The 26,711-nt window shown below is 43.7% G+C and overlaps 1 protein-coding gene across 17 annotated transcripts in view; it reads left to right on the forward strand.

Annotated features, from left to right (window-relative positions):
* NFIA (nuclear factor I A) overlaps positions 1-26,711 on the forward strand; it is a 353,253-nt gene that overhangs the window by 316,795 nt on the left and 9,747 nt on the right. For 12 of the 17 annotated variants that reach the window (XM_050306545.1, XM_050306546.1, XM_050306551.1 and 9 more), the window contains one exon: positions 6,046-6,137. The exons of 3 other annotated variants lie outside the window; for them this stretch is intronic. In XM_050306545.1, the coding sequence (XP_050162502.1) occupies positions 6,046-6,137 (92 nt within the window). Of the gene's footprint in view, positions 1-6,045; positions 6,273-26,711 lie in introns of those variants that run through there. 2 more of the 17 variants (XM_050306543.1, XM_050306544.1) reach the window with 1 other exon arrangement.

Consider the following 26,711-nt stretch of genomic DNA (forward strand, 5'->3'; position numbering starts at 1 on the left):
TGTCATTACAGTTGTGACTCAGTTTACTGGCAGTGTCTGGTGTCGAAAAGAAAAAAATTCCCAACATCATTTTAGCAGTAATCTTAATACTTAGTGTTTATGATAATGTCATTGTGTAAACAAGCTCAATGTGTGTCTGGCCTGATTCTCAGATGGCAGAAAAACGGGCATTTCTCCACTGAAGTGAGCTGAACACCCATCAGTGTCAGCTGGGGCTGGCCACTGGGCTCAGTGTTCAGCAGACAGCTGCCACGTTAATTGGGAATCGAGGTTTTCTCAAGAGCAGCCAGTTAATGGTATTTAAACAAAAGATTAGGAAAATAATTACTGTTTGTTAATTAGCTACGCTGATGTCTAAACATATAGTTCTGTGCATATTCAGGCACGCATCTTCCTTTTGGTAAGGGGCTTGAATAACAGTGACTTGAGTTGTAAGGAAGCATATAATTTAATTTAGGGACAAATTTTACAGAAAAGTAGATTATAGGAAACATTTTCTAAGAAAAAATATTACATATACACCAAAGCCAGTGGAAGTATTTGCCACGTGAAGAATAAAGCAAACTGAAGTTTCAAGCCCCCGCAGTGAGGGTTTGCCAGAAGGACCCACTGGACTCCATTCAATGTGTCAATCAGAACCAACCCTCCATTTCCCCCAGTGTTTATTTTTTCCTTAACTAAATATTAGCCTTCAAATAGCAAGTGCAGATTCACCAGAGTTCCATAAAAGCCGCACAAAAAGGTGTTTTCCATGGTTACGAGCTGCTGGAGCGCACCAGTTCTGGGAGTGTCTCCGGGCTATGGCTGACTGCCCTGCAGAGCTTGAGGATATTGGAAAGTCACTTATGCAACAAAGGCGGGAGCGATGTTAAATTTTGGCCAGACTCTCTCCTTAGTTGTATGGAGGAGAATGAAGCCGCCCCCCCCAAGGAAATGGAGTGAAAGGGGTTGGCATTTGCTCCATTCTCCTTCCCTTTTTTGGTCTAGCAGAAAGCCCTCAGCAGAAACAAAATGCAGTCACGGCCCAACCAAAAATTGGAATATGGCCCTCCTGAGGGGTGCAGGAGCCAGGAGCAGCTGTTCAATACAGCATGGCCTCCTGGGAACGAGAGCTAAAAATCACAACAAGGTGGTTAATGATTCTCAGAGCAATAGTGAAACTCTCCAGCTGTGACATTAACCAAAACATGAACATCAGTGCTGTCCAAGGAAGGAAGAGCCCCTGGAGATGCACACCAGGGATTTGATGCTACTGGGTGGCCAGACATGCTCTGGGAGTTGAAAATTTCAGATGCAAATCCTATCCTTTTCAAAAGCCAGCATTTTCCTCACTAAGATGACATAATAGAGATGGGATTCATGAGGTTTGGGGGGTGTCATTTTTCCTCCATGAAAAGCTTTTTCAATAGAACACATCTTTGATATCAGAAGCAGACCTAAAATTATCTTATCTCAGATCTCTTCTTGATTTTCTTTGGTTTGTAACCCTTAACAAGCACAACACAGTATTTTCTTGACCTTAACGGTTTTGGGGTTTATCTCACTGCCCAAAGCAAACACCACCTCCATTAGATGCCAGTTGAACTTTAGCACTATAATAACTGAATCAGAATGTTAGAATTTGTGGCCCTCATTCGAGTGCAGAGTCTGAGATACTGCCATCCTGTATGCCTTGATTTTTAAAAAGCTTTTTTAAACTAAATGTTATTTTCTAAGATTCACAACTCTTTACAACTTTAACAAACTCATTATTGGTTAATGTCCCTTTGCACGAAGTAGTTTTCATGTTAAACAGTATTTGTGTCAGGATGAGGAGAATGATCTTGTGATTGTAGTACTGGATTCATAAGGCCAAGTGCCAGGTTCTGCCCTTGGGTTACAACAACTCCCTGGAGCACTCCAGGCTTGGGACAGAGTGGCTGGAAAGCTACTGGGAAAAGGACTTGGGAGTGCTGGTCAACAATGGCTGAACATGAGCCCAGGTATGCCCAGATGGCCAAGAAGGCCAATGGCACCTGGCCTGTACCAGCAATAGTGTGGCCACAGGATGAGAGCAGTGACCAGCCCCCTGTGCTGGGCACTGCTGAGGCTACACTTCAAATCCAGTTGAAAGACACAGAGGAGCTGGAGCATGTCCAGAGAAGGGAATGGAGCTGGGGAGGGGTCTGAAGAGTTAGTCCTGTGAGGAGCAGCTGAGGGAGCTTGGAGGGCTCAGCCTGGAGAAAAGGAGGCTCAGGGGGACCTTCTGGCTCTCTGCAACTCCCTGACAGGAGGGTGGAGCCAGGTGGGGTTGGGCTCTACTCCCAGGGAACAAGGGACAGGATGAGAGGAAACGGCCTCAATTTGCACAGGGGAGGTTTAGGTTGGATACGAGGAAAAATTTCTTCACAGGAAGAATAGTCAGGCACTGGAACAGGGGCAGTGGTGGAGTCCTCAACCCTGGAGGGATTTAAAAGCCGTGTGGATGTGGCACTTGGGGACATGCGTTAGTGGAGGACTTGGCAGTGCTGGGTTAGTGGTTGGATATAATGATCTTAAAGGTCTTTTCCAACCTAAACAATTCCATGATTTTGTAATGAGATTGGATTTCTCTCCCTTTCTCTGCTATGCATTGACTGAGCACCCTCTGGGCAAAGCCATCTGAGCTTTCTGTTCGCTCCTTTCCCCATCCATAAAAAAGAGGGAGATGATGACTGCAACATTTAATTTGCTAAAATTTGCAGTTCCCTCTAAGATCCTCATCTGCAGAATGCACTGCAGTAGGAATTGCTGTTTTGCACCCCGTTGCTTCCGTTCATCCTCTCACTACAACTCCACAACAGCTAAACTGACTCCTTGTCTCTTGAGAAACAGGACAACTCTTCATATCAAACACATGTACCTGTCATCTTGGTCTGTAAAAGAGAGACCTGGTGGTACATTGGGTCATCACTTACCCAAATCATCCTTACCAACCAAAAGTTAATCCTTTGAATCCAGAACTTTCTGATAAACTACACACTCCTATACTTAATAGCAATTATTTCAGGAAAGTATATTTTAAATTAACATTTTCCTGCTGAAGGTAACTTTAAAATACATGATATTCCCAAAACTGTTTGTTTGTCTTGTCTTTTATGCAATTTCTTACCATTTTGGTTAAATATCAAAGCTGTCTGTGTGAGCAAATGTTCTTTCTCTACCAGTTCCTGTTTTCCTTGTTCCTGAAGTGAAGCATCATAGCAAATTTGTGGCATCACATTCATTTCCTTGGCTGTGGGCTAGGATGTTGCAGACAATCCTTAGTGAATTCCAGTAGCAAAAAGACCAGGCTGGACAGGAAGATGTTTCTATTCAAGCCCAAAGGGACAGATATCAGCTGGTGTACACTAGTATAGGTCTGTGCAATTCCCATGGAGCAAAGCTGATAAGATCTGGAGAAGATCTGCCTGAGAGACCTGGCTCCTGTTCCTTGTTCCTTTCCATGCTTTGGCCTTTCCCAGATTGGAGTTTGAAGACTCCACTGTAGGCTTAGCTTGTATGTCTGCTATAATCTAATATAAGCCAGTTTTAACCTGTGTTAGCTGTTTGCCCCATCCTAAGCTGACATCCGAGTGTTTTCGGAAAGCAAGTTAAACGTTGTTTGGAGTGGAAGAAAGGTATACATAGCAACTCACCCAGCAAGCTTTGAGGGGACTTTTGTGCATATTACACAGTTTTCAAATGCTTTTGAATTTTTGTTTGAACAGAGAAGCCATTTAAGTCAGCATTCTGCTGGTTTCTCTTTGATTTTCTACCAAATATCACAGCAAAACTATCTGCCAACGGGGAACTGTAAACAAGATCTTGAGTTGCTTCCCTTCTGAGTGGAACTTACCTGCTCCAAGGGATTAAATGGCCTCTCCACTCAATCTGCTTCCTTAAAAGTAGACCAGAAGTACCAAACAACAGATGTTTGATTTTTTAGCTTTAAGTTAATTTTCCCCAGTGCAGAAGGAATTTTTAGTCTTTCAAAACATTAGTTCATTAGTTAACTAAAAAAAAAATACCTCAGCATAAAGCAGTACAGAAGAATTTTAATACATGGCACTAGCAACAGAGTTGCAACCCTTTGTAAATGTGTGGTTTCTTTGAATTGTTAAGAAATTTGCATGGTAAAAGGTGAGAAGAACATCTCACTAGATCTACTCAGTTCATTTCTTCCTTGATTTGCAGGTAGGAGTAACACCCACTGTACCTGTTTATACTCAAACACTTAAGCTGCACCACAATTTGCAAAACCATCTCAGAAAGATGAATTAGTGCACTTAAAAATTCCTTTAAAAATATGTTAAGGAGAGGTGTTTCTTGCATGATTTTTGCAAGTGTTAGTTTCTGGGAGAGAAAAGCTCACCTCACCAGAAACAAGTGGGAAGAATTCATTCTAAGACAGGAGTGTTTTATCTCCTCTCATATCAGTAGGAAATGAAGATATGTAATTCCTGGGGTGATTTCAGGGAATGCTCTCTTGAGAAAGGGAAGCTGTCTGATGTAATTGTAAGGATTACGAGGCATCACAAGACATTTGTGAGACTTGGGTAGGCAGGGAAGGGAAGGATATGGATCTGGGTGCTCCCAGACTTGGGAACTTATCACCCAAGGGCTTTGTGGGATGCAGAACATTCACATGGGTTGAAGGGCAGAGAGGGCATTCACTGGTGAGAAATCCCTTGAGGGCCATTAAATAAAGGGAGCCCCTGAGCTGAAAATAATCCGAGGTGGGAAAGAAGAGAAGAAAGTAAATGTGTGACTGGTTTTGGCAGTTCCCTGTGTAACTGCTTATGGTCTTCAAGAGACATGACAGTGGGTAGTGGAGCACTGATCTGGTTCAACATGGCCTTAAACCAAAGGCTGCTTCAATTTAATCCCTCTTCACCAAATATTTGCCTTCAAAAAGGCAACAGTGTTTCCTCTACACAGCCAACTCAGTGTCTTCTCGGACTCTTAACTTGCTTTATTTTTGTGTAATGTTGAGGCCTGAATATTATATTTAGCCTGACTGGGATTTGGCAACTAACTTTCCTTTTAACAGTGTTTTTTGTCTCTTCATTGGATGGTTAGATTGTCTGGGGATTTTATTCAGCAGAATGCATTCCCATAAATATATTTAAAATAGACAGGATCTCTGTTTGTATTAAGGCATCCATTTGGGTTGTTTGAATTTAGATCTAAACATGCAAAAAACTGAAGAAGGGAGAAGATTGCGTGGGGGGGTTTCAAGTGAGAGGAAGTCTGAAAATGCATTGAAAGCTTTTTGGATGTGGAAGTACGTGGCATTGTGGACAGTTGCAGTGGAGAATATAATGCAACAATAAAATCATTAAAGTACTTCAAGTTTGGAAGTAATCTGGGTTCTTGGCTTGCATTGCATTTAATAGCTTTACATTTATGGGAGCCACTCCAGTTTTTAAAGGCAGCTTCAGCCTTCAGTCTGATTGCACTTACCACCCCAGTGAAACTGCAACCCATTAATTTTTTACCAAAAGGATCTTCCTGGTTTGTCAAACACATCAAGTGAACATTTTAGAGAGTGCAGACCACAGCAGTATGAAAACCAAAACTTTATATCAAGAGAGAATGCTGGATTAGCATGAAATAATGGTCTGATTCTGTTAATATGCACTTGGGTAAATTCACTGCTATACAAAATCTGTTAAAAATAAAGATACCAGACATTGGCGTGAAAACAGTCAGGACCTGCAGAAGTCTTCTGTGCCAGCCCATCATGGAAAGGCCTGCAGTGGTTCTCCTTCAAGCTGGAGAGCTGCACAGGTGGTCCAGCATGCCCTTCCCTGAGCCTGCATCACGGCCGCCCCCTCTCCCAGCAGCCCAGTCCCCTGCGTGTTTATATCCTCACCATTGAGACCAAACCTTTCCAGTGTCTAAAACCAAACTCTCGCTCTCTAAAACGTTTGCACATTTCTATGTTGAACATCTGCTTAGGTGGCTCTGAGACAGTGTGTTTTGGTGTTGTTCGTGTGCAATCTAGTGCCGCTTCCTCAACGCATGTGTCCCTTCCCTTCACAGCCTACTCGACACCCAGCACCTCCCCCGCAAACCGATTCGTCAGTGTTGGACCACGGGATCCAAGCTTTGTAAATATCCCTCAACAGACTCAGGTGGGCCGCTTTCGACTTCTCTGTATGCCTGCAGCCTCTTCTTCTTCTCCAGTGTCCTCTAACGTGTCCCCGCGGAGCAGCTGCATTGCCGCTGTCACTTCACCCACATGGTCTCAGTAACTACAGTGAAATGTCACTTGCAGTTTGTTTGTCTGTTGTGTTTTTTTTGGGCTTGTGTAGTAATAACGCTGCTTTCGTAACTGGAAAGATCTCTCTTGCTTTCTAAGATACTGGCTTCCAGCGCGCAGTTGTTTCCGCTAGGACTGGGGTTTCAAAGAACTTGGCTCCAACCTGCTCCCCGGGCACTGCATTTAATTGTGTTTAGATTAGATGGTAGGAAGAAACTCTTCCCTCTGAGGGTGGTGAGGCCCTGGCACAGGTTGCCCAGAGAAACTGTGGCTGCCCCATCCATGGAAGTGTCCAAGGCCAGGTTGGATGGGGCTTGGAGCAACCTGGTCTGGTGGAAGGTGTCCCTGCCCATGGCAGGGGGATTGGAACAAGATGCTCTCTAGGGTCCTATCCCACCAGACACAATGGGAGACTGCTCCAATGATTTCCATGGAAAAAATACTCAAATTCCTGGTTGGCCATTTGCATGGTGGGCTTTCAGCGAGCAGGAGATTTTGTAATTGCAAGCACATCTGTTTCCTTACACGAAGAGAAAAAAGTCCAGTTGAGGCAGGCCTATAAAGCCAGGTTAGCTGAATTCATAGTCCTGCTATGGTCAAATCAGAAGCTCAAGTAAACATTTGTGTTTCTTTAGGAGAAGGACGAGGTTTAAATGTGCGTTTTCCAAGCTGTATCAGATTCCCAGGGTCGATTAAGAAAATAGTTGTTGGCAGTTTTGTTAGCAGCTAATTTGAGCCAGATGTTGAAAAAATTAAGTCTGTGCTTAATATCACGTTATCATGGTGGGGGGAAGGAAGGTATAAAAAAGTGAGCAGAGCCAGTACTTTAGGACAACTGTAGTTTGAAGCAATTGCTTGACTACATTACAATTATTTTAAAGGTCAGCGACACAAAATATTTGTAATTTTGTTTTGAGTTGGTTGCAATGACTAAAAAGTAATAATTCTAATAACTAGAAAACTACAGAGTACTACCCTTAACTCTTATAAGTTCTTTCATATCATTTATAGGCACCTGAATAATTAGTGTACAGATTAATGGCGGTCACATGTCACAGTAGATGAACGAAGACAGACTCTTCATTGTGATGGCTTCAGCACCTTTGCTGTCACTGAAACACAAGTCACTCGCCCCCAAAGATTTTCAGTTTACAGAACTGCAACCAGCTGCCTGTGAACACAATGCATTTTCTTGCTGTCTGCTATTTGTGTACCATTTGTTAGGGGCTTTAGTTTATAGCTCTGTGCACAGCACAAGTTAAACTACATCGAATCTCAAACCTTCTCTGCATTAAATAGGGTCACAGAAAGTACAGCAGCAATGCAGAGAGGGGTTTAACCCATCAGATTCTGGGGGTTTTTTTCATGCCTTAACAAAACACAGACTGCACCCCACTTTTCAAGTCTCTTCCTTTATTTGGTTCATGTACCTGACAAGTTTTCACACACCCTCACATTTAAATCATATTTCTCTGGTCATTTTGGAAACAACTGGAATACACAGAAATACACTGAAATCGGGAAACAGGAATGTTAAGGTATACTGCTCAGGAAACCTGAAACCCTTTGGAGAACGCAACTTACCTTCTCCAGAACACTTGAAAAACTACTAGTTGGTAAATTGATTATGTAGTAAGACACAAGAGTATTAAGTCTCAAAAAATATTTAAAACTTATTCGCATCCTGCAGCCTAAGTTTCTCAGATAACTTTGTTGACTGTAAACTTTTATCCTTCTTATTTATGACTTAAATAATTTTAAAGTGCTCTAGCGTTTCTTTAAGTGCTTCCCTGTAATGCAGTGTAGTGAATAACAATGCTGTGCAGTGAAAAACAATACTCAAGCACAGCTTTCAATTAAAGTCTAACATGCTGCAGTGGGGAAGGAGACTGACTCCCAGTCTCTGACTCCAGCTGCATCTCCATGCTTCTATACATCATTACACCACCACAACCCACTTGATACTAAATATATAATTTATCAGCAAAACTCACTACTTATTCATGAAAGAACTCAGAAGTTGACTTTGCTTTGAGTCAGAGAAGTGAGGTAAAAATGCTAACTGCGATGAATTGGGATTTACGTAGATTTCACCTAAACAAAGACAGGCTTTTGTGCTTTTTTTGCAGGGCATTAGTGTATAGGACGATCACTTAGGATATATTCAAAATGAAAATATAAAAATACATTGGACTGTGTTATTAAAAGCAGCTGGGGTGGCTGCTTTCCGTTAGGATCTTTATAGTACATCCAGAGCCAGGCTAAGATATGGGTCCTGAGGACCACTGACTGCCAGGGACACAGCTCCCTGAGACAAGAGGAAGCAGGCAACACTGAGCTTCAGGAAGTCAAGTTTAAATATAAGGGTTAAACAACTCTTTAATGCTGCATCAATAAAATAGAATTAAAATTGTGTCCTAACATCTGCTTTTTAAAAATTAGGGTCCAGCTATAAGCTATAGGACAATGTTATGGTCAGCTATGGTGGCTCTGATATTTTCTTTCAGTTGGAACATTGGACTTCAGACACCAGTTGCACATCATCATCATTAGCCCTCAAATGCTGCCTAAGTGAGTCTGTGCACAGGGATGTGGCAGCCATGTTCAGCAGAAGCCGCAGTTTCCATACATGGGCATTCACAGAACATTGGAATAAAATCCCAGACAAATGTACAGCAACATGGCTGGGTTGGAGCAAGGATCATTCTGTCCTGAGCTGCTTTTAAACAACCAAACCCAGAACATGCCTTTCTTAATGGGTATTAACCAGTAAGAAAAATTAACAGTAGACATTCTCATTAGCAGTATGTTCTGATTTCTGTCACATTCCATCGAATATAATCTCTTAAAGGAATTTTATAGAATTTATATGATATTTATAAAAAAGCTGTCTTCCTGTGTCAACAAAGGCTATCGCAGGATGACCATTCCATGACAGAAGAGACCAGGAAATAAACTGCTTTAAGTCAGTAGTTCTGATTCAGCAACAAATGCCCCAAAGGGCTGTTGGCTTTGTCTGGTTTTAGCAGCTTCCAAACTTTTCAGATGGTTTGTTTTTCCATACACTGCTTACTCCATCCATCACTCTGCCACTCCACTCACATAATTGTCCTATCTGGGGGGTTATTTGAATCTAAATTTCTGTTTGAGCTATTAGGAGCAACACTTGACTTGGCATCCCCTGTGTATGTTGACAAAAAGGCACAGGTGTTGTAACCTTTGCTTGATAAATCATTTACTTTTGCTACTTGACTCGCAAGCAGTATGGGGGCATTGGCTTTTTAACTGCCTTTTCCATATGCAAATCAGAAATACAGTATGCCTGGGGTGCATGGGCTTTAGTTTCAAAAGCAAGTTGGTCTGGATACCTCATGACTAAGTAATAGATAAGTCTCTCATATTGCCAAGGACTTGTAATAAGGAGAGTGGTAGAGGAATGGGAAAGTACCATCACATTAATTAGGGACAAGCCTCTTGGTACCAATAACACTAATAAAGGGTTCTGAATTTGGGGGTGTTTTTTTACCTAAAATTAATAGTGAAACACGGACTATGGGAATGCTAAACCAGCAACCTGCTTCCTGTGACCAGAGTTTATGTTGTCACTTGCCATTCTAAATGCTCTTTGCTGATCTGTAATGCCCTGGCTGTGCTCTAGAGTACAAAATTCCTTTAGGGATCAGTGTGCTGTATTCAGTGTGCTGCAGCTCCACTTCACACTAAACATTGTTTACTAGGCTGAGTCCTGTTTGCCACCTACTTACCCCACATCTTCCTGGAAATTGTACTTAGGGTGCTAAAAATGGCTCCTGAGAAACAAATGCCTGTTCCATCTAATCACTCCTACCTGCCAGTAACCAAGTGCCTTATTCAGGGAGGTTATGAGGATGCAGGGAACAAAAACTGCCTCCCACTGTAGGCACCAGGCAGAGGATCAACCACTTCACCTGTGAGAAACTAAATAGAAAGTGAATCCTGTACAACTGACCAGCAGTTTCAGGAAAAATCCCTCACTAATGTAAACACATTTTATATCAGATCCACCCCAGACAGCTTCTAAAACTTAGTTAAGCACAAAACCAAATATATTCCCATACCTTTCTATATGGAAAGATAAACTGATTTCTAGGCAGACAGAAACAGAAGCTCTTCCTGCTTCTGCCTTTCCACGATCCCAAAGTACAGTCAGATCATGGATAATAAGCCAGGGTGTTTTCACACTTTCCCTGGTGAGGCCCTAGAACCACCCAGCTACAACAGAGCTCTAGAGAGAGCTCATCCTTTATAACACAAAACAACTGAAACAAAAGGCCTGTAGCTTGCTTAGAACACTGAAACAAAGTTTAAGAAAAACCCCAAAAGTCAAACATGCTTATCTAGGCAGCAAAATGACAGGTGTGAAAACCAGCCAGCTCAGCACAACGGCCTTATAAAGACCAGGTACAAAAATGCACCCCGTGAAACACATCTTAAAAAGACCAATAGTAAGTTAGGGGGGAAATTACTGAAGTTTAGCAAAATGTTTATAGGACAAGAAAATTGCTAACTCCTTTAGATCTGCTCCTGCTCCCTGCCTTTCCCAAATTAAACAGTGGTATCTTTGTAGCTTCTCCTTTTAGGCTTTTATTTATCTCTAAAAAACCACCATATGCCTCAGGTGCATACACAAACCTAATTGTACAATTACTTTCTTTCTGAGAGACAAGGCAAAGCCTGTTTTACTTCCCCACAAGCCTTTTAGAAAGCAAACTACAACCTGCAATTTTTCACTGGCAGCACTTTAAAACAAAGGGCATGAGGAAAAAAAATGAGCGGGGTGCTGTATCCTGTAGGATAGCAGATGTGAGCTCTGTCAGACCAAGGAGGGAGGCAAATTCCAGAGTCACCGGTCCTTCTGTGAGAATGGTCAGTTGCTGCTTGCCCAGATTTGGAGGAGTGCGGTGCAGGTGATGCCCCTCATGAGGCTGGAGGCAGGGAGGCAGGGAAGCAGCCTCACAGATAGCAGGCTCCAAAGTATGTAGGATCCATAGATCAAGTCAGCACCTTGACTGGGAAGCTGATACAGTCCCTCCAGCGCTGTCATTCCTGCAGCTGAAACCACGGAGCTGCTTTGTGCCCAGGTTCCATTGCCACCCTATGGAAGAAAGAAACCAGTGCACACATTTTTCTTTGGACAAATCAAACATGTGCCTCACTTCACGGGGATTTTCGATCTTTGTCTCTCGCTGAGCCTCTGCCACTATGCTGTGCCCTTTGCGCCCTCAGAAAGGGACATCGAGCTATCAACCTCACACGCACCTCGTGTCTTTGTGCCTTATTAATGAGCACCACAGGCTGCCTGCCCTTTCTGCCTCCACACCCTGCTCTCTTTCTCCCATTTCCCAGAGCCCAGGAATTGCATTGGTCCGACAGGTAGATCTGCTGGCCCTGGGGAGGCAGGGGAAGGTCAGAATTTCATGGCATTGCAGTGTACTAACAGCTGAGCCACCACCTCGCTCCACACACAGGGCACGGCAGGTTTGGGAAATGTGTGAGGGATGCAGGTGGCAGGTTCATGGCAGAGACCATGAGAAGCTGTAGGAACAAGATCAGGCCTTTTATTCTGGGGGTTCTGAGCAAACTATTTATAAGGCAGGTCAGTGCTACTTGTTGCTCAGGGGACTGTCCCTTCTCAGGATAAGAATACTCATCCTCAAGGCTGAACACACCACTCGTGTCTGAGTGTGAATGAAAAGCACTAATTTGGAAACATTTGTTTGAATCAGTCCCCTGAGAACTCCATATTCCATACAGTAACCTCCCTATGCCAGTGCTTGTTTCAGCTGCATAGCACTTCCAGCATAGCCAATTTCAGCTGCATAGCACTTCCAAGCAGAGACTTGGCTGCTCCTTTCCTTCTCTTGGCCCATCCAGCAAAGGTAGTGGCAGGTTCAGAACACCGTTTTCATGCAGGAGTAAAATCTCTACTGGGTAAAGAAAAGAAATTTGCTGAAATTAGATATAAAACAACAGTTTTGGGATTTGGGACTGCTACTTTTTAGAGGCCCTGAAGTTAGAAGGATCACTCTGCTTCCAAGACCAGCAGGGATCTGTGGACTTTCCCATATTGACAAAGGGGAGAGTAAGGGCTCCTCTCCTCTGACACCTTGAGGTTTGAGCCCTCTTATGATCACCGAAAGTTTTGATCTCTGTGCAAAAAGTGTTTTGCTGTTGAACCAGTGGCATCAAGCTACTGACATGTGACCTGAATATTGGTGCTGTCTCTCATCTTCCACCCACAAAGCAGTAATACTGCCCTGAACTTGAGGGTGGCCTGGAGATGACTCTAAAAATGGAGTATAAGTCTGGAGAGTGTGGATAAAAAATGCACTGTCAGACTCTGTCAAGCATCAGGAGGTCACAGACCCTGGGAGATTGAAAGATCTCAGATCCTGCCTCTGCTTTGTGTTTGACCGTATTAAATTACTCCTCCCTTTGGTTGAAATTAGTCAAGGAAATATGGGCTGAATCCTTTGCTGAGCTTAAATTGAGATGGTTCCACCATGATGGGAGCAAAGAGCCTGCATGTGGTCGTGGTGCTTTTGATGTGTCCCAATCACAGGATAGTTCTGTGGCCACACATCCCCAGCACAGTGTGAGTGTTAATGTACTACTCTGATCACCATTGCTAATGACAGTCCAGAGTGTGCTCCACAGACAGCAGATACAAAGGTGACCAGAAAAGAGGGTCACTCCCCTTCCCTTCCCTCCTGCTCATCTCAGGGCACAGAGCCCGTTTAATTGAGCTCTCACACAGAGGGACACTGTGGAATTCTGCTCTCAGATCAGTTCTTAAAAAGCAGCTGAGAACAGAACACCTTTCAAGAAGAAAGCACATATTGCACTATAAAGGTGAAGATTCACAGAAAACTTCCCGGTACCATCATGTGGCTGTATCTTCAAAGTGGGATGGAGTCAAATCAGTCCCAAAAGGCCTGAGTTAGTCCTCAGCAGGGGAGATCCTTGTTCCTGGGCTTTTTCTTCCTCCTCCTTGCAGCCTCCAGTGAACAGTTCAGACTCTTTTTTGGAAACTAATACTCAGCATCCTATTTCTAACAGATTTAGCATAGAATTATTTACAATGGACGTAGACGAATTTCTCAAACTAAGCAATTAAACTTATTGAGTTTTGCCCCTCCTCACAATAACCAGGAAGCCTGTGCGTAAGGCTCCTTTTTCTGTGGGTTTTATGGCCATTACTTATTCCACAGTAGGGGAGAAGAGAGGGAAGAAGTAAGTGTGGGCCTGGTGGGAAGAGTTGGCAAATGCAGAAATATGATGAATGAGCTGGAGAGATTTAATTTCTTACTAAATTCTCTACAAGCTGTGTAACCTTTCTTTAGCTAAACAATTACTCTAAAAGGCAATGATTTTCTATGTTTTCATTGAAAAGTCTTCATAATAACAATGGCCTATGTTCTCCTTCTTGAAGAACTTCTGCCAAAAAACAGTTTTCTTTTTTCCATTCAGCAGGAAACTTTCTTTTATTTTTATTTTTTCAATCTCATATTCCCCGCTAACATGGATTTTGAAGGCCTACTGCTTACTGCATGGGACTGGGAAGAAGCTTCCCCTCAGGCCGAATCATTTTGGTCCATGTCCTTTATAGGGATTCTCACAGCTTCCTCCCAAGAGGGAGCACAACCACTGTCAGAGACATAATACCAGGCCCAAGTGACCATTTAAACTGACAGAATGTGATATTTCCTATGTTCACAGCTCAGGGTACATGCAAGGGGACTCCCAGATTTGTTTTTCAGTGGACAGGCAGCAGGTCTTGCCAAGTTGTGGAGGGTGCAGTCAAGGGGAGCATGACTTTGGTGTGGTGAGGGAGAAAGTCATCATGTCTTTAAATACGACATGATTAAACAAGAAAGGATGCTGAACCATAGAGTCCAGTTTTGGTGCTAATCCCCACTGAACCACAGGGTCCTGTGGCCAGCTGGACTTTTGGAAGGGCTTTGAGGATGCATGCTCATGCTTTGAGCAGAGCACTGTCCTCCCACAGAGCTGCGTGTTTGTTCACATACGTACGCTCACAGATACAAATCAAATGAACAAGTCCAAGGCAAGATTATAGTTATGTGCCTCTTACTGCTGTTAGTTGGTTTGGCTGATTTCCTGGGCGCTGTGGGCCCGGCCCAACCTCCGTGGCAGATAATGCTGTATTGGATTAGTCTGCCTCGCTGCTGCATCAGGTCCCAGATCGATTTATTGACTCTGTCAGAGTGGCTAGTACAGTAATTGTTACAAGAGCAGAATAGAAAGCAAGAATGTGTCCACATAAAATATAAAAATGACGTTTTGTTCGTTCTTTCCTCCTTCGCCCTATAGATCTTTATGTGTTTACACAGTGGAGAGCACTTTACTTAAGTTAATCAGCTCCTTCTACATTATTAATTGCGACAGTTAGGGTGCTACGTGGCGGCAAACGTATTATTGAGAGCATTGATCTCACGCTGATGGTGTGGACCTGGGTAGGTTTTGTATTCCTTCCCTTCTTTTGCAACTGCTTTAGGGCCCTATCAAATCCCATTTCTCTGACTGACAATACACCATCGATACCATCGATTTCAGAGGGGGGCAGGAGGATGCACCCAAGAACGAGAGGAGTGAGCAGAGATCCAGACTTGGAAAGGGGCTGGTGGAAGTTGGTAATAACAGTAATTGCATGCCTGGCCTGATCTCTCTGTTTTGTAAAGAGTAATAATTTGAGAGCAGAAGTTTCCCAAGTGTTGAAGATTTGCAGAGATGGCATGATGAGACCTTTTAAAATATGTGCAGAATGTATATCCTTAAAAAGAAAAAAGCCATACTGACTTTTTACAAGGGGTTTGGAAGTGCCTTTGAAAGACATTTCATGAAAGTTCAGCCTTCGCAGCTGATACCTATATGAGCTCCATAAATTCCACCCAGCCTGACAAACTCCAGTAGGTGTCACATGTGACCTGGATGGAAAAGGTCAGCAGCTGAATTTATGGCTTTTGCATTTACTGGAACATTAAGATTTTTGCCAACTGCCATATATACTTTTTAACAATTCTGCAATCAAAGGATTAGGACCACAATCTACAATGAAGGTCAAAAATTAAAGGCCACAATTCTTACATCCTTCCCAATGGATAGGCATTAAGCTACCTCTGTTGTAAGAATCACCTTTCCTTAATGGCATTAACACAGAGGTCAAGGAATGAATAAGCTCCAGAGGTGAACACTTTGCAAAACAGACTATCCTGCTCTGAAATTAATACCGAATTCCATAAGAAGGGACCAAAAGATGAGAACCGTTTTCCTAATGGAGAAGGACTGTCCAGTTGGCAGCAGATTCCATGTTCCCAAGACACTGAGGATCACTTCCCTAGTGTTGGACTGCCCTAGAGAAATGTAAATAAAACAGAGGAAGGACTGGGGTTTCAAATGAAATACAGTAAAATTATCTCAATTTTATTAAAACCCATTTATATTTTAAATTTAACAAATGTGTCATTCTTAGTAAGGATTACTAACAGCATGTCAAGTTGTAGCTTTCAAATTTTACTGGGCTTTAGCTTAGAACATCAAAACACATCGTCTTGTTTTAGGCCTTTGTTTTGATAGCATTTTCTACTTGAGCAGTGGTAGAACTGGAAAAATTGAATTCAAAATCAGAATGTATTTTTTTTTCACCTAAGAAAAGTCAAGAGACTAAACATGAACATATCTTGTAGGCTTCCCTTTAGTTACTTTGGTTATTAATATTCCATTTTGGAAACAGCACTGACAGTATAATCATAATATTCTCAGGCATATTCACTTGTGTGACCCAACTGTTAGATCATCTATACAAACACTGGTTATTACACATGAAGAGATGCAGCTGAAGACACTGCAGAAGGCAATGAAATGTAATTTTAATTATGAGATATGAGTATCCAAAATCACTACCAATAGATTGCAGCCATCTCTGAGACTGAACACAATAATTTAGGAAGAAATTCTTCCCTGTGAGAGTGGTGAGACCCTGGCATAGGTTGCCCAGGGAAGCTGTGGTTGCCCCATCCCTGAAAGTGTTCCAGACCAGTTTGGACGGGACTTGGAGCAACCTGGGATAGCGGAAGGTGTCCCTGCCCATGGCAGGAGAGTGGAATGAGATGATCTTCAAGGTCCCTTCCAACCCAAACCGTTCTATGATTCTATGAATTTCTGTATTTTTTAGAGCAGCTTTATATAACTTTAGATATCATTTTATGCTTTTGATGTATCTTTTTAAATATGACAGCAGAAAAAGTATCTTTTTTATTTTTAAAAAAGGTGATAAAGTTAGATATGACATTTGCATGAAGGGTTGGGTTTTTTCATCCTTCCATATGCTAAACAATGAGATTTGAGACTTTGCAAGAACACTTTGACTCATAATGTTCCTTGTTTGGCTATTCTCTGTTTTGTTGGGGTTTTTTTAAGGACTTTCTTGTAGTCCTCTGGGTTAAAGATCATGTCTGAGAATCTATGGTATGGGCCCAGGCTGTATATTCATTGAAGTTGATGAGAGGAGGAGATGGAAGATTTGTTATTGGCAGGAGTTTGTTTTAGAAATACAATAATATTTTTGTTTAATTATGCTTGTCTTTTGCTTATAACTATGCACAGTAGAGTAAATTAAGTCTTTTTCAAATAAGATAAAGGTTAAAATTCACATTTTCTTTATGGAGTGGGCTTGCAATGCATGATCATGTATCTCTGGAGTTTTTATTTCGTGGCTACAGGTATTAACTCTCAGTGACTCTAGAGCAATCTTCCTTGACATAGAGATGGATTTTGTTTGGGGGCTTTCCCAATTTACTGATCTTGAAGGGTAAATCTGAAAGTATAGGCCAGGTTATGGCATGTCTCGTTCATTCACAGGCCAGGTAGAACAGGGCTTGGAGCAACCTGGTCTAGTGGAAGGTGTCCCTGCCCAGGGTCAGGAAGTTTGAAAATAGATGATCTTTAAGGTCCCTCCCAACCTAAACCATTCTGCGATTCCAGTATTTCCCTGCAAGGGAGGCTCCACAGGCTCTTTATAAACTCCTTGTCTTCTTGACAGTAGTAAAAAGGGCAGAATTTGTCCCAGCAGTGGTAACTGCTTTATCAGTCCTGTTGATGTTGAGTGACTCTAAAGAGAGCTCAGATTCTTCTCCTGGAAGCTTTTTGGGAACATGAGGAGTAAAAGTAGTAACATTTAGGGAAAAAAGGGGGGAAAAAAAGGTGGGGGAGAGCTGTAGTTCTGTGTACAATGGAGCAACTTGCTTAGGGAGTACAAAGAGCCACTTCTACACAGACTGTTTTCAGGGGAAAACCTAACATTCAGTGATTCACAAAAGCGAAGAGGCACCTTTTGATTTTGAGTTCAAGGTTTACTTTAGTAATTTTGTCTGTTTTCTCTGTTAGTATTAATTAAATTGAGATAGTTTAATTAGTATTACTAAATTTGATCATTAGTAGTAATTCATTCTGCCTGCCATACCGCACAAATATGATGAAGCAGAAATAACTAAATTGTTTAATTTCATCTCATTTAATGACTTTACACTCCACCAGGACTTTCACTGGCATCTCACAGTGTGTGTGAAAATCGCTCCAAGCTAGGCCAAGACCCAACTCCCTTTAGCCAACCATGTCTAATATGTCCCTCCTCATCCAAAGGCAAATCATGTGCCACAAAGGCTTTTCCCATTTCTCCACCAGAGAGCTGGCAACCTTTGAAGCCTAGGGTGGTCTTTCCCTGCCCCAGTCACACAGCTCCTGTATCATCCTGACCCCAATGGCTTTGATGGGACTCGTCAGCTGCTGCATCCCTGGACAGGGGCTCCCTACGCTGTGGCAGAAGTCCCATCATGTATTCCCACGAGAGAAGTCCCATCATGGATGCCCATGCTAGAGCAATCTAGCAAGGTGCAAAGCATCAGGAAAAATGCAGATGGCAAAAATTCCCATGTTCAGGAGAGTTTTTTTGTTAAGCTCAATTCCCTCTTGGTTTTCTTTTTTTAAGAGCAGTTTTAGAGAGGGGGATTCCCTGCTGAAATGAGTCATTATTCCTCCAGCTTGCTGTCTTCTTTAATTTTAAGGTCATTGTGGCAAAAACACCAGAGTTGCCTCCGTGCTCCTATTTCTGTCCGTGTTAATTTGGAGACTGTTTTGATCTCCTTGCCCAGCAACACCTAGGACTTGCCAAAAGCCTGATTCCTCTTCCTTTTTTGCGGTGTCCAAAGCCAACCTTTCTCTGCCCACTTCTCAAAACATGCTGTTATCTTGGCCCTCCTATTCTGAGGTTCCCAGCTGTCCCTCTGTGCAGAGTGCACCCTGCCAGCCCCACTGTTCCTGCTGCCCACAGCCCAGTTCCTGCTTGCACTCCCAGTCCCCCACCGACCCGTCCCCCCTGTTTTCTGCCCTGCTTTGATCAAGGCTGTGCACACTTAGCTCTCCCCATGGAGCCACAGGGCTGCTCATTTGTCCGCTTCACCCACAGACAGAGAGCACAGGCAGGGACCTGGCACTGGGGGCTTTGAGGGATTTCGGAGGGAGTGCTCTCTCTCCCTTCCAGTTCAAGCTATTCCCTCCTTTGCTTTCCTCTGTGTGCTCTGAAGTACTCTCAGGGCAGCCAAAAAGGGCAGCTGAACTACCTTTTGTAGTTATAGATCAACTACCTTTTGATCCATGATGGGTCTTCTCCCATTACACACAGGGAGCCCCCAGCAAGGGATGCGTTGGCCGATGAGTCCCGTACAGCTCTGTCGGGACTGTCGATGTGGGGATGATACAGGAGCTGGGTGACCAGGGCAGGGAAAGGCCATTGCAGTCTTCAACCTCTAAAGGTTAAAGTGACCTTTCCCTGCTCCCTGCTCTCCAGTGGAGAAATGGGGAAAAAAAGGTCTGAAAACTACCTTTTGTACCCCAAACTGCAGAGCAAAGACCCAGAGCCTCTGCAGCAGCTTGTTGGCAGAGTAATCCATCCCACTGGGACCCCTTGGCCCCTAGGCCCCTCACATAGCTCCCGTCACTCCGCTGCTCCCCGCAGGCATGGGACAGGGAAGGAGAGTCCCAGGGCAAACCCCTGAGTGTGTGTGTACGTGTGTGTCTGTGCATGTGTGTGCTCGGGCTGTCTCGCTGCAAACGGAGCCTGAGAGGCCCAGGCTGGGGTTGATTTTCTTTGGATGACTTTCCCTGATTGTTTAAAGCAATAAAAGTAAAGAAACTTTTTTTGGGGAAATGGTGGTTGAGGGGAGATTATTTTTGCAGTCCTGGTGCAGGCAGAGCTCCTGAGGCTTCAGGGGAGTTTTGCTCGTCTGAGGACTGCAGGGACTGGCTTAAATTGAATAAAACTGTAAGTACAGTATCGGGGACAGGGTAACAAGGAGCTCTGCAAAAGCTACACCACCGGAAAGCACAATGAAGAATAGAGCGGGTTACGCCGCGGTGAAAGTATGTACTGGTTGTTATAACACCGTGCCTCCAGAATAAATTATGTCCCTTTAAAAAGTAATACTTTAACTGTGGAGCTATATAGAGACAATTAAGACGATATTGTTCTCCTCATTTCCCTCCCCCCCGGCTCCCTCCCTCTCTCTGCAGTAGCTCTGTGGAAACTTTTAATGCTGCAGCTTGAAACTTGGGCCTCTGGGTCTGAAATGCCTGAGAAAGCACTGCGGGCTCTAACTGTAAAACATTCCTTCGGCGGGCCCTGGAAACAGGGCGCGCTAGCGCAGGCGAAGTTCAGAGGGATCACATGGAAATGAGGGCTGGCTGCAGGCTCCCAAAGAGCGGTTTATTTCCCTTAAACCTGAACTTGAACTTGCAAACACGCAGCCGGAGCCTGGGACGGGCGGTGGAGGGGCTGGGAGCGGGGCTACCACCGGCCCCGTGCATCCACCAGCTGAGCAGGGGGGTCCCCATGCATCCATCAGCTGAGCAGGGGGGTCCCCATGCACCCAACAGCTGGGCTGGGGGGTCCCCATGCACCCACCAGCTTTGTGCCATGTCCAACGGCACTGTAGTTTGGGGAGCCAAAGTATTTATTTTTATCCAAGCGAAATGCTGGAAAGTCCCGTTGCAGCCTTGTGTCCCAGTTTCCACGGGAGTTCCCGGCATGAAGTTGTAAGCAGGTCCAAGGCCCAATGCACATTTTATTTCTTAAAAGGAAAGAAATGAGTGAAATTTAGTGTAAGAAACATGGAATTGCTCCACTCTTGAGCAAATTTAACTGTGCTTCCAGCAGAGGAAAATATGGGGCTGTCTAAAAACGAGGCGTAAAGTGCAGAACTCAGCCCCCCTTGCAGCACATTTGCTTTTACATCGCAGTAGTAGATGTAAACCGTGAGGCAGGTTTTAAAGTTGGGTTTGCTTCTTTGATTCCATGCATCCTGCTGTTTTCTTCTTCTCTTGTAAAAGTCCGTATCGGGGGGAGCGAGGTGCCGATGCCAGTGGGTATCACCCAGGTGTGGTGGCAGAGGTGGCTGCTGTCCCGGCCGCAGGCGTGGGGCAGCTTCCTCCCCCTCTCCCCGCAGCTGGACTTGGCTGGGGGGGTCATATTTTGGTCATTTCTGATTACTCCCGAACAATTTTGGCTATGTTTATAGCAAAACTTTGAAAGGATGAATGGGCGAAAAAAATCCCTTTTGGCAGTAACTCAGGAAATATCTACAAAGATGTCCTTTCTGGAGCAGGATCTTATTTCAGGGTTTGTGTTAGGATCATTTTTATTCTGTGACAGCACATAAAGAGAGCGGGACAGAGCAGTGAGGTCTGGCATAGCTAAAATCCCTTCTGTGTGTGTGAGGTTATATAGTTTATCAATGCAGAAACCACCATGGGCTTGGAAAAGTAAACAGCTGGCTTGGGTCTGTACGCTGCACTCCGGAGTTGTCTGCAGGATTTAAATGGCTCGCCTGCAATTTTCAGAGCAGGGCAAATATATATAGTTTTTCTTTTAAACATGTCAAAAGGTTTTTCGCAGCCATTTGTTTTCTTAGATCCTTTTTTATTTGTTGCGATTTTCCTTTATGATTAATTTTGGTTTATTTTGCTTTTACAAAGGGTTTCACTGCCACCAGCAAGTCTACAAATAAATAATAATTAAAAAAAAAAAAGCTTCCATCCCAGTCAGAAAACCTTGTGGCAGCGACAAATATCAGAGAAAGCCATCGTCTCTCTCAAAGATTTCATCTCACCCTCCACTTAATCCGCTTGCTGTACCTCAGATCTCAAGTAACTTTCATACTGTGGGCTCACTTTAATGGATAGAATCTATTTTTCATGAAAAAAGCAGGAAATAAGCTGTCTTTCGTACAAAGATTTACAAAATGTAATCATTGTTGAAATATTCTCTTTGAACTGCCTTGTCCGCAGGGGTGTCTGGCTCCCAATACCCCCGTTTCTTTAGAACACCCTTACAAGTTCTTCTGGTAGATCAGGTACACTGGTGGTTCTGGTCTTTGATGTCTTGAATGAATGAAAGAAAAGCATAATAAAAGAGAGCTGTTGATCAAGCATAAAATACTCTTTAAGCTGACAGAATGGCAGAGTTAACACATTCTAAGCTGCTTTTAGGTTTTTCCTTTTTTCCTCACATTTTCCTGTGCTTTGTGTACAGTGGGGGTTTTTATTTTTTGAAAAGTCTCTGATCTATGTAGTATGCCGTCCTCTAACAAAAACCAAAATGGGATTGTTTCTCTCTCTTTCTCCCTTTCTTTTTCCTCTCTCTCTTTCACGCCACTATCTTTTTTTTTTCTTTTTTTAAACAGCAAGGTTTGCAGTTTAGCGTGGCTGCAGTCAGCTTTCAGCCGACTAAGCAAAGTTTAGAAGTTATTTTGTAGATTTCAAAGTCAATTTACTAACAAATAAATGAACTTCGTCACTTGACTATTTAGAAAACCGGAGGAAAACTATAATGTCCCCCAAAGAAAAGGGAAGACCCTCTGCCTAAATGCAGTTTTGCAAACCGAAAGACGGGCAGGAAAATGACCTCATTGTGAGAGAACTTTCTTTTAGAGGCAGAGAAAGGGGAAAGTTTTCTTCCTGTAGATCTAATTTAGATCTTAAGTTCCCATACATTATTTATACATTATATTCCGTGTGCCAGCCTACTCTGCTGGCTGGGTTACATTTCAAACATTTGCCATTGATAAGTCTTTGCTGTATTATATTCAGGCTAAATGCGAATATGTCATAGCGCAGTCAATCTTTAATCCTCTGAGCTCCAGGTCAGGGCAGCAGGGGGTCCAGCACTCAGAGCATTGCTTTATACTTAAGAAACATCTGGGGCCAGCTGGGACACTTTACTGGAACATTCAGATGTCTGGAACAACAGCAGGAGTTACTGTATGAGTGTGTTTTCATAGGTTTGGGAGGGTTTGGGGTGACTTATTTAAAAACACTAGCTGTTCCCAACTTGAGGTTTGAACCCAAGCAGAAATCTTGCCTGAAGTGAGTTTGTTGGTCCCAGGAGAGAAGTGGTTTGGACTACTATACATTTTTAATAGTCAGCAGGCAAAAGTCCATATTACAAAATTATTGCACGTAATTTAATGCAGTTTGCCACAACTGGCATTCCCACAAAAACTATGGGATACAGAGCTACTGTATGTATTGCCTGGAGACTAGTGTCCCTCCTGGGATGGGTTTTATCTGCCTCAAGACAGTATAAATGTGCTCATAGCGGGGCGTGTGATTCTCCCGGGTGTGGATATTGGACAACCAGAAGATTCTCTCACTGTTTTATGTCCCTTTGGGGATGACCAACATGCTACTTACATCCCTGTTGGTATTTCATTTTGGAAAATATAATTACTAAATAATTAATCCCAGCTCTAAGAAAATAACTTCCATAGGCACAAAGGTGACCTTGTCTTTAATATTCACCTTTCGCTCCTATGCAGTAGGATCAAATTTCGTGCCTGGAGAAACGCAGGAGAAAGCACTAGAAAAGTGGGATGAATTCAGACTTGGGGTAAACCAAAGGCAGTTGCTTTATCTGCAGGAGCCCTCCAGCCACCAGAAGCTGAACTGCCACTGCCTTCCCTCACCCTGGCAACCCTTTTGAAGTGGCATCAAAGCTCCAGTTTTGGCCCCTTGCTTTTACATGATGCACCGTGGGGAAGAGCCTTCCCAGGACCTCTCACAAGGTGATGCCAAAAGGACCAGTTTGCTGCCTAGCTGTTCACATCCTCATTTTACCTTTACAACCAGAAGGAGTCGTTACCCCAATTCACCTTCCCGGAGTTAATGTTTGTGAGAGCCTTGAAGTTCTTGAGGTGACTGAAGAGTCATCCCCAAAGCAGCCGACCAAACTGATGCACCGTGATGAGCCCTCGTGGGTGCCGGTGGTCATGGCTCGGGTTCAACTCGGCTGCCCAAACAGCCTCTTTGCCGGCAAGCTCTAAAGCTGTACAGTTTTTTTTTTTTATTTAGGCTCTTATCAAAGGTGGGTTTTCCCGCCTGGGCTCGTGCAGCAATAGCTTCCTGCACACACAGCCGTGCCCGGGGCAGCAACGGCCGCAGCGCCGTGGCAGCCACGTTTGAAGTCCTGATGGCACCAACCTTTCCCGCCGCCAGGCAGCTGAACTGGGCTGAAACCTAAAGAAAATGGCTAGCACAGAGCAGGTCTGAGCCCTGAGTGGGTATGGGGAAGCCAAAGTTCCTATGTGTAGAGTTTGTCAGAGTTTCAAACGTGTGAATGTCCTTAAATAACCTATATCGCCCGGAGAAATAAGCCAACTGTCACACCCAGTTCTGGATTCCACATTAACAACCTCCTTCCGCAGCGTTAAACTTTGCCCTTGAGGACTTTTGTTTAACTTCTTAATTCGAAAAACAGATAGGGAGGGTGTAGAGCCCCGGTTTTCTGTGCTAGCTGAAAGGTCCCATTGTTGGGGCAGGAGATGTGCAGGTAGAAGCAAACTGAACAGGTTTGGGTTTGACTGTCGTTCTGGTTTGAAGCATGCGAGAAGTGCTAGCTGTGAGGCCAGGAGCCAGAGTGAGGGACGGCATGCAGGAAGGCTGGTTTAAGGAAGTTTTAATAAATAATGGGCCTGTTCCTGGGCTCCTGACTCAGGCAGAAACTGCTACCAGAGTCAATGAGGCACTTTGAGCTTTTCTCCTGTTAAATATCCTGAATCATGGAGTGTTTCTTTGCTGTTCTTCCTCTACAAAGGAACTGATAGTCAGAAGTGGCTGGAGAATTTTTGTGTGTCTCTGCTATCTCCAGAAGAGCATAAGAAACAAATAGATTTGCACTATCAAAGAACCGTAATTGCCATCTCAGACTTCCTGTTTAGGATTCAGTCAAGTAGATATTGTTTATGGATCATAAAACCTTACTACTGTGAGGATTCTCAGATACTGGCAGAGCCGAGTTTCAACTTTCATGGTGCTGTAAATTAGGGGGGGGTGGGGGGAAAGGGTGATAATACTCCTCAGAGAACAGTAAAACAGAGCTCTGCAATGGTTAAATGGAATTTTATAAGCACATTCAGTGTGGAACTGTTTTGCATTACATGAGTTGAATACCTTAGAGATGACACACATCTGCAGGCACTTTATTAAATCCTTAGTCAGCACTTTTCAACCTGATGAGATTACTTCTTCATTTGACTGGAGAAAGGGAAGCGAAGATCTCATACTGGCCTGCAGAATTCTTTCTGATGTTTCACCTTGAGTGCTGGGGAAGGACAGAGAGATGCTCGGCAGGACAATACAGACCTGTAGTGGCACCAACAATTGTGTGGCAGTAATTTTACTGAATGGGACCTTTAGCTCCAGTGGATTCATTTAGCACTAAACTCACTGAGAGTACTGCAAAGTAAATAGAAGGGAAATAAAATACCGTCTCTTTTATGAAAACGCACAGAGATAATATCATCCTGACCATATTGTGATAGTGCCCATGATTTAAATGGAGATTTTAAATTAAGAAAGGCAATACGGCATTCTCCGAGTGGGTGCAGTCGGATAGGTTACAGAACTGAAGGGATAAAGTGGGTAAGGTGGTTAGACATTGAGCAGAGCTCTAAAACAAGGCATAAAACACTTCAGCCATCTGAATGTAGGGATCTAGGCTTCTTTTTTCCTCCTCTAAGCCCCCTAATCATGCCAAAAACAAAGTTGACAGATCCCAACTATTGGATCTCCAAGTGCCTAATACACTTCCTAGACGTTTTTATTTGAGGCGCGGAGGTCTCCTCTCCCTCACAGAGAAGTTTCACAGGTGCTTCAGAGGAACAATAGTGCTCTTCAGCCCTAATCCTGGATGACTTAGACGTGTATAGGAGGCTTGAGGGGGATATGAGATCTTAATATTAAAATGATTAGTAGAAAAAGGAGGATCATTCTGTGTGTGCATTTCAACTGTAAGATGCTCTAAATTAAACTGGTGTCCTGAGAGCGGTGCTGGTGGGATCTGCCGGGTAAATGTGCTCTCTGTCTCGCTGTTCTGCTGCCTCAGCCCATAAAACATCTCATCCAAGTGGGGCTGCAGGAGCAGGCGAAGCGGGACGCAGCTGTTGGTGAAGCACTTGGAGCTTGGGTCCTGTAAAAGCAGCTTTTCAGTCAAGGCGATGCAGAGCCCCGGCACGGAAGTTTTGAAACTCCCCGTGCAGTTTGGTTTGGGTCGATCCTGTAAGGGTTAATTAAGTTTTTCATTGGTATTAAGGCCGAGCAGCGTCTGCAGGAGTCATATTGACACCCTAGTGCATGGTAACTCTACTCCTTTATTGACATGTTGCTAGTCAGGAGCACAATAGCGCTCTGTGTCTGCAAATCATTGCTAAAATCATCTCAAGAAAAAAAAAGTTTGAAAGCCCAACGCGAGACAAAGGCCCCAGAGCTGCACTGCGCCGCTCAAAACTCCCGAGTCAGCAACTTCTATTGATTAAAAACTAACCTTTAAAGTAACTCACAGAGTGTGTGGTTAGCATTTAAATTTAAACATGTCATGAGTTGATTTGTGTTACTGAATACCAACTCCGAAGGAGTTACATTCACATCAGATTTTTTTTTTTCTAATTCCCTTAAGCAGCTAAAGTATTTCATGAAATGTCAATAGGGCAGGGGGGAAAAAAAAGGTGTTTTGGAGGGAGGGGACTCGCACCCAGCCTCGCCGTTTCTTTTCCCATGCAAATAGTCACCCCAAAAAGAAAAGTGTGGGGAGCGACACACAATAATTAGACCTTTGTCTAACTTTCCCAAGTGCCAGAGAAAGACAGATTAATTAAATATACAACAGTGTTGGTTTTTGGAGTGGGGGTCTCTCTTGCTGTGGAGGTCATAAATTAGGCAGAATAAATAGTTCAGTGTGTTGGGAGCGGGGCTCGACGTCAGCGCGGCTGGCGGCGGTGGGAGGGCGCAGCGCCGCGCTTGCGGATGGCGGTCACGTCTGGGGCTGTCTGGTTGCCCTTAG

The sequence above is a fragment of the Myiozetetes cayanensis genome, unplaced genomic scaffold, assembly GCF_022539395.1.
Source record: "Myiozetetes cayanensis isolate MyiCay16 unplaced genomic scaffold, myiCay2020 scf12, whole genome shotgun sequence".
Taxonomy (NCBI): domain Eukaryota; kingdom Metazoa; phylum Chordata; class Aves; order Passeriformes; family Tyrannidae; genus Myiozetetes; species Myiozetetes cayanensis.